The sequence below is a fragment of the Triticum dicoccoides genome, chromosome 1A, assembly GCF_002162155.2.
Source record: "Triticum dicoccoides isolate Atlit2015 ecotype Zavitan chromosome 1A, WEW_v2.0, whole genome shotgun sequence".
In the NCBI taxonomy this organism is placed as follows: domain Eukaryota; kingdom Viridiplantae; phylum Streptophyta; class Magnoliopsida; order Poales; family Poaceae; genus Triticum; species Triticum dicoccoides.
In genome coordinates, this window is record NC_041380.1 from 495,931,125 (window position 1) to 495,942,190 (window position 11,066).

General features: G+C 44.0%; 1 protein-coding gene across 3 annotated transcripts; it reads left to right on the forward strand.

The window, feature by feature from the left end:
* Nucleotides 1-316: 316 nt before the first annotated feature.
* LOC119282272 lies at nucleotides 317-3,771 on the forward strand. Of its 3 annotated transcripts, none has more exons than XM_037562563.1 (4): nucleotides 317-1,080; nucleotides 1,291-1,669; nucleotides 2,419-2,518; nucleotides 3,378-3,771. In XM_037562563.1, the coding sequence occupies exons 1-2, from the start codon at nucleotides 359-361 to the stop codon at nucleotides 1,295-1,297; spliced, it is 729 nt and encodes a 242-aa protein (XP_037418460.1). In that variant the 5' UTR covers nucleotides 317-358; the 3' UTR covers nucleotides 1,298-1,669; nucleotides 2,419-2,518; nucleotides 3,378-3,771. The 3 variants fall into 3 exon arrangements, with proteins under 3 accessions (XP_037418460.1, XP_037418455.1, XP_037418463.1); XM_037562558.1 differs by lacking the exon at nucleotides 3,378-3,771 and adding an exon at nucleotides 2,975-3,334; XM_037562566.1 differs by lacking the exon at nucleotides 3,378-3,771 and adding an exon at nucleotides 3,159-3,334.
* Nucleotides 3,772-11,066: the final 7,295 nt, after the last annotated feature.

An 11,066-nucleotide genomic window follows, 5' to 3' on the forward strand; every position in this document is an offset into this window, starting at 1 on the left:
GGCAGGGAGTCGGGAATTAGGAATTTGGCATCAGCGGCACATATATTTCAGGGTGATGGATGTAAATTATGTGCGCCGGCCTAATTTACATAAATAACCCCCCGCGAACGCCAGCTGTTGCCTCGGATTGGTCAACAAGTGATCAAATGGAGCAGCGACGAGTGGCGTACGATGAACAGCGACCGTGCAATCACGTGTAGACGTATTGAGTGACCATATTAGTCGTATTTTGAAGTATAGTGACCAAAGCATGCCTTCTTCGCAAGTTCAAGTACCGCCGGTGCATTTTACTCTTAAAAAAAAGCTACAACTCCGCTCCCGTCCGTGTGTGGCTAGCTAGGTCTTCCACGCCGCCCAAATGAACGCAAGCGAGGACGGCGGCCGCCGCCGCCGCCGTTCCCAAACCCACGACGAGGCCGACGGAGTGGCCCGCCTCCATCCCCAGGTTCACGCGGGCGAGGAGGGAGCCGGAGTGGCTCGCGGGCGCAGTACGCGCCCCCGCGCCCGCCCTCGTTCCCGGATCCACGCGACCGGCGAGGGCGCCGGAGTGATCTGTCGCGTCAGCATTCCGGCGGCACTGGCCTCGCCGTTCGAAGACGACGACCTCCTGAGGGAGATTCTCCTCCGTCTCCCGCCGCAGCCCTCCTCGCTACTCCGGGCCTCCGCCGTCTGCAAGCAATGGCGATGCGCCGCCACCGACCCCAAGTTTCTCCACCGCTTCCGCACGCACCACCGGAAGCCGCCCCTCCTCGGCGTCTTTCACGTGCGCAACAGGGATGATATCGTCTTCACCCCAATACTGGACGCACCCGACCGCATCCCTCCTCGGCGATTCGACCTTATTAGCAGCACGGAGGTGGTGCTCTTACTGCTCGATTGTCGCCACGGTCGCGTCCTTCTCATTAACGTGGGGCGGGATGAGGCCATCGTGTCCACCCCCATCACCGGCGAGCAGCGCCTCGCCGCCTCCTGCCCATTCCGTCGGAGTTCAAATTCACCGATGATGTCAACGGGGCTGTGCTCTGCGCTGCCAGCGACCATGGCCATGTGCACGGAAGCTGCCACTCGAGCCCCTTCAAGGTAGTGTTGATCTCTGATGTTGGAGAGGATAATCGATTCTTTGCTTGTGTTTACTCCTCGGAGACTGGAGTATGGAGTGATATCATCTCAACAGCCGTTCCACCTGAAACTTTTTTTGCTGATACCCCTGGGATGCTTGTTGGTAATGCACTTTACTGGTTGATGGATATTATGACCGATGACATACTTGAGTTTGATTTGGATCAGCAGAGCCTAGCTGTGATCAAGGGGCCTCCCATTACAGATGATTTCCGCCATGCCAGCCATTGGATCGTGCAGGCTGAGGATGGTGCTGTTGGCTTCGCCATATTGACTTGCAGTCACTTACAAATGTGGCAGAGGATTATAAATTTCCATGGTGTTGCCACATGGGTGTTATGGAAGACCATTGACATGCATACCATCCGTGGGCTCCCTCCCCAGATTGACATGATACGTATAGCGGGATGCATTGAGGATACTGACGGACTATTTCTATTCGTGGGCCATGATGTCTATATGGTTCAACTTAATTCAATGCAGTCTAGGAAACTTTTTGAAAACCGTGGTTATACTTACTATCATTCGTTCAAGAGTTTCTATCAGCCAGGTGATTGTTCATCCTTAGTCCTCATATTGCAGGAGTAGCTTAATCTTGTTATTGTGTTATGTCGAATACCTTTGTTGCGATTCTCAAGTTTTCAAACTTATAGCCATATTGTGTAGTGTATGTTATAATTCAATATAGTTATCTTCACTCTTCACTCTTCACTATTCATTTGCTAGATAGATGAGCTTATAGCCTTCTGTGTTATCGTTCAGTTTAATTGTCTTCATAGTTCATATATGGGAGATAACAAATCAAATAACAAGTGAGTAATAATGTGAAATAAAATGTCAAATGGTTAACTCATTCAACATGTTTTTACCTCAGCTGGCTGTATTCTTCTATCCAATACTTTTAATCTTGCTAACTCCATAAAAGATTTTTCATCCAAATTGTTTCTGAAATAATTGTTTTCATTTTCACTTATTCAAGACTATCTTGCATGTAACACACCTTTTATTTAAGCTGAAGCCCAAGATCACTTATTCTGGTAGAGTTTTCGCTTCTTAACATCGGGAGGGATGAGTTAAATGAGATAAATGCTAGACCATGTCTTGCTTTCAACAGTATTCCTTGCAAAATGCAACATATGTTTTTATCAGGTACCATCATCAGTAGTGAGCTATAAACATAAAAGAGTTAATTTCTCTTCTTATTTGTGAATTCATCTATGTAGCAGACTCACTGTTGCCTTCTAATATCCATATGTCTATTTCTTAAAACTTTCTTAAATGTCTGCCTTGTGTTTCTAGGCACAACCATTGCTGGTGCATGTGATGCAGCTGAAATGTTGCACGATACATAGGATGACTGTCTGGTTTGATGTTCTAATGTGCTGAAACGGTTCAGCAGGTAAGAAAATCATCTGAATATAGTTTGTAAGAACTGACCGTTTGATTTTCTCTTTGGAAAATATCTAGCGGCCATTGTGGGTAGCATGCACCCTCAAACTGCTATCCTTTTGGCTATAGGGTTGGACACATGCTAATAACAAAGACAAACTATTAAAATGCTGGTGATGCTAAGGAAAAAGATGAGTCCTTTATTGGACCATAAATGATATGCAGATAATCCAAATGTTATATTCCCAGAGTTGTCCCTTAGTTTAGCTGTTTCATAATCTACAGTTTGAAAGCAATATATTAGTAGCATGAGATCGTTATGGGCATTATATGGCTCTTATTTATGTTGCTGAGCTGATGATGAGTTCACATGCCTTGTTGGTACACTGTTACATACTCCTAGGTGCTACTATTAGGTTATGTATGTATGTATCAAGTTAGTGACAGATTAGTGCTTTTTTCCCAGGTGAAGAAGGGCTGCTGCACTTGTTAATTGACACTGCATTTGTCGCATTGTATCAATGTCTTCAGCAGTGTTTATATGTTATCTAAAATGACTTACCGTGCCTTAGTCTAGCCAAGTCTCTATTAGCAAGATGCTCTTGAATGCCTAATCCAGTGAATTTCAGCTTAACCCAGTATTATTTCAGGTTGGATTTCGTCGTCTCTTGTTTCTGTTAGGTATTTGTGCCTGGCAGCTCTTCTCCTGAGCCATGATAGTTTCAGTCCCATGTATCACCAAAACTTGTGTGTTTGAGTGTGCTTGTCAGCTGTGGTTTGAAAAGCATGTCATTGCCGTCGATTAAATATGATCATGATCTACCCATGCTTTTTTGTCCCGACTGAGAGTGAGTTTTGCTTTGCTGCAGCTTGTGCAATATTTACCTTTTAATGTTTCACATGAGCCAGAGTACTCATCATTAACTCGACTGTTTGCGGCTGAAGATATGGGACCTGACGACAACCATACTTGAAACCATAGTAACTGGGCAGCTGGAGGTTGCATTTTTACCCTGGGGAGGGTTTGATGTTGCATTTGTCTGTTAATCATTCTCTGCTGGACTTCTCAGTGATTTCAACATTTTTTATACTAAAGTGAACGCAACTGGGCAGCTGGAGGTTGCATTCTTACCATGGGAGGGTTTGATGTTGCATTTGTCTTTAGATGGATCAATCTCTGATTATCTCCCAGGTGTCTGTTTCGCTCCTTGCTTAATCGATCCAAACCTCCATGTGTATGATGGAAACATTATATTATGCTAGATCGTGCTGGGAGTTACACGATGAAAAGAAGTTTAGGTCTGCCTGGGAGTCTATGTGCCCCCTATCTTGACCATGGACAAATACAAACTTTTGCAAAAAAAATACAAACTGAAAATTCAAAGCTAGGATGCTAGCAATAGTTAGTTCAAACTCGTACAACCCAAAAAGCAATAGTTAGTTTAAACTCTTACAGCCCAAAAAGCATATGGTTTGATCGCCTCCAAGTTTCAACACTACCTTGAGCTTTAGACATGCTTTCTGATTTTGTAGAGTTACAGATAAAAGCTCTAAGCATGACTGAAAATTGAGAGTGATGTGATGAGTTAGGACTGACAGGAACATTCAGTAGGACAACCAACACAAAAACTACGACGACATACTACCATCACATGAAATATGTAAATGTGTGTGCATTATATAGGTTCTCAACATCTATCTCTCATGCTCTTCTGATTTCTTTTCTCCTATCCAAGCATCTCACTGCCAATCTATCAAAAAAATAGCAGCTTCCCATGTAGATGGGGCCTCGGTCAGCGCCGCGGCGGGAGCAAAAATCAGCCTTCGGGAAGTACTCGTCAAGCTTGATATCGACCGATGACCACCTTGATTGATGACAGTGGCCCGTGAGAAGACGTCACACTCCGGCTCACCGCAGAAGTAATTCTTCACACATGAAGACTTAGAAAAAAAGAATGAACGTCTTAAAAATAAATAAAAGCTACACATATAAAAGTGTAAAAAGGCATAAGTGGGGACAAAATTGTGGAATAGCTCTGATGAATGCACATAAGATTATGCGGCACTTTGATTATTAGAGAAGATTAAATGCTCGTAAATCGTAATGTACCCTTCACGATCATAATCAAATCCTGAGAAAAAAATTGTTATCACCACAAGCCACATACAAGATGTCTAGAAAGCAAATAATAATGGTCATTTTGACAGGAATCAAAATATGACACATTATTCAGAAAAAAGAATTATAAGTTCAACGTGCAGGCAACATGATACTAATTTATACACGCACAATTGTTATGCGTGCAGTAGGCGCCATTTGAAAACAGAGTACTCCCCAGTCCCAAAATAAGTATCTTTGATTTAGTACAGGTAGTACAATTTTATAGTATAAATTGTACTAAACCAAATAAACTTATTTTGGGACGGTTGAAGTAATCATTATCGATATACATAGACAGTTCTTGGACAAACCGAAACCTACGTGCAGCTGCAATTATGCATCAAAACTGCGAGTACAAAATACATCTTTGGAATGTTGAAATTTTACGGTTTGGTAGCCATCTGCAATCATGCATCCATTCTCAGAATCATATCATGATTGAAAATCTTCCAATTTGGTAGTCTGCAGATTAATATAACAAGCAACAATTTGAGAGTTGGGAGACATTACTAATATGATTCACTTTTTACAGTGTAGTTTCACCATGATCGGAAATTTCCTAATTTGGCTGCACATCAACATTACGAGCAACAATTTTCCACTTTTTACAAAGCAGTTCATGTAGAAGATGGCAGAGAGGATGTGGGTTTGACACTACTGATCATCTGCAGATTTTGAATGATACTCCATACCTTTTAGACCTTGTGATTAAAAAAAGATGTTGAACTATTGCCAAAGATTCAAAATCAGTCAAGGATTAGTTAATCAGCACCGTGATTCTACAACAAAGTGATCAAATTTTGAGTACCTCCCAATAAGTGTTTGCTTCACCCCCTGCAAAAATCCAAGCAGAAAAGATATCATAATATGAACATGGAAATTGAATCAGTAATCAGTGCACACAATCTATTATTGGTCAGTGCTTTTTTGAAATATACGGGTTGCCTAATATGCCAACTGAACCTCACAAATGCGAATCCCATGGTAGAAAATCTCTATCCACACATGAGGCCTGATGGGATCCCACGTGATAACTAACAAGAATGGAATGGTCCGAGCAGAAAATTATGGGATTAAGGTAGTAGAATAGAAGACCAAACATGAGGCTGTAGCCTGTAGCGGCCGGAGACTCCTCGCACACCTGCGTTGCCACAGTGTCCGTCGCTGATCAACAGTGGGTCAGCCGCGCTAGTGCCTGCCTGAGCGAAGGCAAGAAGGGACCGACAGGAGAGCGTAGCAGCATGGAGAAGCCCTTGTGGAGGATCGGCTTTGCACCACCAGTCGCCACCGCCTCCCTCGACAAGGTTTAACAGCGCACCTAAAACTTAAAAAGAAAGACATTAAACTTGGAACTTTTTTTTGTCAACAGTTCAGTTAGATGTATTAGTTCACGGAAATTTAATGGGAAAAGAAAAGGATTGAAGAAAAGAAAGAAGCATTTCCATCACCACATAGAGTTTCAAATGAACCATTAGTCCAACACGACGACTGATCAATGTTTGACATCTTACCTTTTCATCTACTTGTATGTAATCTTGTGTGCACTTATAGTTAGGACATGGTATGCAAAAGACAGTGGTGGAGCAAACGAACATAGTATCACAGTAGACTAATCCAAAACAATAAGGTGTGCATCAAGAGTGCTATGTGAGTCTATCCACCTGGCGATTCTTACTGTGGCGGCGAGATTAAAAAGAAAAGGAAGAAGCAAGAGAAAGGGTATCTACCATCCCGAGATAGTACCTGTGCTGGTAAAACTTTTTTCGTTTCCTTCTCTAGGAAGCCATTCCTACTCTGTTTCTCCTCCACGCACGCGACCTCTTCTCTTTCTTTCACCTCTGACCTCTCCCATACACCACGCGACCTCGAGCTCTACGGCCAGCTGGGAAGGACCTGGCGCCCGAGTGCTGCGCCCAGGCCCACAAAGCCAGCCATCTGGGTGAGGCCGTGCAGGGCAGGGATTGGGAAGGAGAGACATTAGCTCTAGCCAGATCGGCCGCGGGTGCCTCCGTGACGCCGGCCTCCCTCGTGGTCCTTCATTACCCCACGCTTCGAGCTCCACTGCCGCCCTCTCCTTTCATCTCCTCTTCGCCACCACGTGGATGGGGACGGTACCCTCAATCACCACCACCGTCGACGGCGTACTCTGCATCCCTCATCGACCCATCGAGTCGCCCTCCCCTTGGGTCCGACCGGCTTGGTTCTAGCGGCGGCGCAAGCTCCAGCCGTGCAATGGGAAGTGAAGCAAGGTGGGCACGTACAGATCAATCAGCAACTCCTTGTCGTGTGGCTACATCGCCGGCGGTGGTCGGCCGAGTTCAGCTCGCTGATGAGTTCATTCCAACCCATCCTCTCTCTCTCTCACTACTAGAAAAAAGGCTAGTAATGGCGCACCAGTTTTGCCCACTAATGGCGCACTGCTGGTGCGCCATTAGTATCACGCCACTAGTATTTCTTACTAATGGCGCATCACCGGTGCGCCATTAGTATCTGGTATACTAATGGCGCACCGAGCAGTGCGCCATTAGTATAGAACACCATGCGCCATTAGTATGCCTCCCAGGGGGCCATATTTAACCATGTGCTTTGGCATACTAATGGCGCACTGTTGGGTGATGCGCCATTAGTGTGATTATAACAGTGCGCCATTAGTGTCTTGTGTGGTGCGCCACTAGTATGAATATTAGGGATTTTTTTTCATTTCTGATATTTTCACAGGTTAAAAAATATTAGAGATAACATACAACACAGATCTGCTTAGCTTACATACAGGGGGCCATATGTAACGATGTTACCTGCGTCCACCAGATCATATCCAACACACAAGTTTCATCATATATACATACATAGCCAACACATAGTTCCATCGTTACATATTACAAAAGTTTCACAATGTTCATTCAACACCGTTATCCATCAATTCACAAAAGTTTCACATTGATACAAAATAAAAACACAAATGAAAAAGAAGCACTCCATCCATGCAAGCTTCCGTGAATTAAATCAAATCTGCAAAATGATAAACAAGAAGTTAGAAGAATAAGAAGAAGAAGAAGAAGAAGAAGACTAGAAGAAGAATAAGAAGAAGAATAAGAAGAAGAATAAGAAGAAGACTATAAGCTTATTATGTAAACTTGATCATTTTGTGCTAACATAAGTAATTTTGGAGCTAACCTATAGGAAACTAAGCATATAAGCTCTAAGTTAGCATATTAGAGCCAACTTAAGTAAAATGAAGCTAACCTATGTCATTTTAGATAAGAAGAAGAATAAGAAGAAGACTATAAGCTTATTATGTAAACTTGATCATTTTGTGCTAACATAAATAATTTTGGAGCTAACCTATAGGAAACTAAGCATATAAGCTCTAAGTTAGCATATTAGAGCCAACTTAGGTAAAATGAAGCTAACCTATGTCATTTTGGATAAGAAGAAGAATAAGAAGAAGACTATAAGCTTATTATGTAAACTTGGTCGTTTTGTGCTAACATAAGTAATTTTGGAGCTAACCTATAGGAAACTAAGCATATAAGCTCTAAGTTAGCATATTAGAGCCAACTTAGGTAAAATGAAGCTAACATATGTCATTTTGGATAAGAAGAAGAATAAGAAGAAGACTATAAGCTTATTATGTAAACTTGATCATTTTGTGCTAACATAAGTAATTTTGGAGCTAACCTATAAGAAACTAAGCATATTAGAGATAAATAGGTAACTAAGTATATATGTATATCATTTTGGAGATCTGACATACCTGACATAGTTCAGTTCTCATTGTTCTTCTCCTTCTCCTTCCTCAGCCTGATGCGCCAAGAGCAGTGAGGCGGTAGAGGCAGTGGAGGCAGCTGTGGGATGTAGTCTTCTACCACAATTGGCGTGGTCATGTCGCCCAGCTGTGGGATCGCCGGCGCCACCACCGGTGCATGGTAATTGTCAGGCACCACTACCATCGCGAGGCCATCCTCAGCCACCACCATCTCTTGCCCATGGTCAGCCACCACCATCTCTTGCACCTGGTCAGCCACCACCATCTCTTGCCCTTGGTCAGCCACCACCAGCGCTAGGACCTCAGCCTGATGCCCATCATCATCCTGCAGCTCCTCATCCCCACTTTGCTCCTCTTCTCCCCACTCCAGTCCGGATCATCCTTCTTGTTGTCTTCACTGCTGCCAGAATCGCTGCTACTTTCGCTAAGGCCAGAATCGCTGTTGCTTTTGCTATAGCCATAATCACTGCTGCTTTGGCTGTAGCCAGTGTTGCTGCTGCTGCTCCCATTGCCTGTCCAAATGCAACAATGACTGTTAACAATCGATGTGAGACAAAGCCAAATATGGAGGAATAAGAAGAGGCAGAACGCACTGGCATCTTCGTCTTCAGCGTAGCGCATGCGACACATAGTCTTGTTGAAAACCTTCACGATGAGCATTGTGGCGTTATCGTCATACCTCAAGAGAAGAAAGTACCCGGTCCGTGGGTCGTAGGCACTGTAGAACTTCTCCCAGCCATGGCACAGGTACATGTGGCCCTCCTCGATCACCAACTCCACGTCCCACAGCCTGCGAACCCCACTATCGGCCTGTCGGAGCTTCACATTATCTGGCGGATCTTCACCCAGCATCTTCATAAAAGCGTCAGGCAGCCTCTGCAATTTGGGACAAGGAGTGATGTAGCAAACAACAGAGTTATCATAATGAGATGGGTGAAGGGGAGATCTCTCGTTTTATATACCTGCCTCATGGCTGATACTGAAGAAGAAAGTATGATAGTGAAGAACTCGAAAGCATCCAACTCGTACTCCGGTGAGGCAGAGCGGCGGTGGCTGCTTCCCCCCATCTCTGATAAGCAGCAGAAGAGACCAATTAGTACCCTTACAACATTATAGCAGCATAAATTTTGAGCAGAAGATAATCAACATTAGTCGCAAGTACCCCATATGTCCTATTTTTAGCAAAGTCATGCTAAAATTCACGGAAAATTTCAGCATGACCTTTGCTGAAAATAGGACATATGGAGTACCCGAATTTGCCGGAACGGAAGTTAATCGACATTCCGGCAAACTCAAGGGCCTCTCGGGGTACCTGCAATATCATTATCCCCGCGTAATGAAGTCGCCAATGGGTCATTTCAGAAGATCACAAGTAGCATCATCACAAGTACAACATCATCTATAGCTTTATATTAACAAAGCATCAGCACATATACAAAAGACCACTTATGCCAACAGTATGGTTTATATCAGATTCGGAGTTAGAAACAGGAAAAACCGGTGCTTCAAAGCCTACTGGACACAATTTACATCTATCAGTACGGGGTGTCCTGACTAATTTCAAGTGTTCACAGGTGAACTTGTACCATGGATGAGCCTAGTGCTTCATTAGTCAACTGAACAGAGATAACAGTGCATAACACCATACATAAAGTGATGAGCATACATACTACTGTCCAAGCAAATTAACTGAATAGTATTGTGTCAAGTTCAGTTTAAAATTCAGTTACTGCTTGAGTGATTTGACACCAAAAATTACTCCCAAAAATTACAATGACTGTATATATTCACTGTACAGGCTGTCAAGTTCTATTTCAGCTCAAGTTTCATTACAACACAAACACTGTAATTCATCTGCTCACAGAAAAATTAATAATCAAAATCAAATTACAATAGGGGTCCCAGGTTTGACCCCATGATACGTGCTATCCTCGGATTATTCCTCTTCTAAACAAACCATCATGCATCATTTTCTAACCAAGGCATAGCTCAGGAAAACCACTTGCTTTGACCAGAACTAGCTGATTACCCCAAATCGCATGGTAAAATTAGCAAGGCAAAGCATTTCTCTTACATGACCATAGCAAGAATGACACACTACATATAATCTGGTGAGATAGCAACAGCAATCTCAAAAAAAGCGGAGACATCATACATACCACCAGAGCATCGCCCACAGACATCCAGGTACATCACCCACTATTATTGCCTGTAAAAAGGCCTAATATCCACTAGTATTGCCTATTGATCATATACTACCTACTCATATTTTATTCAGTCATTTTACCAGTTGTTTAACCACAGATTAGGGTCTGTCTAGGAGGTTAGTCAATGTAAAAATTGAAAAGCTAGCTAGCAGTACAGTAAGCAGAAGCAGCTCAGGCAGGCGCAGGGGCGCGCGCGGGACGGCAAGCAGGGCCGGCACGGCTAGGTGCGTGCGCGGGTGTGCAAGGCAGCGAGCGGCCGCCGGAGGCAGCAACGGAATGGGGAATGGTGGAGAGAGGGAGAAAGGAGGAAGGAGGAGAGGTACCTGGTCGCCGGAGGGGTCAGGGTCGGGGTCGGCGAAGGGGTCGGGGTCGGGGTCCGAGCTCGTCCGGGTCCTCGCTCGCCGCAGTCGAAGGAGAGCAGGGG

Coding starts and splice junctions, on each gene's coding strand:
- LOC119282272 (XM_037562563.1), top strand. CDS start 359: ATGAACGCAAGCGAGGACGGCGGCCGCCGCCGCCGCCGTTCCCAAACC.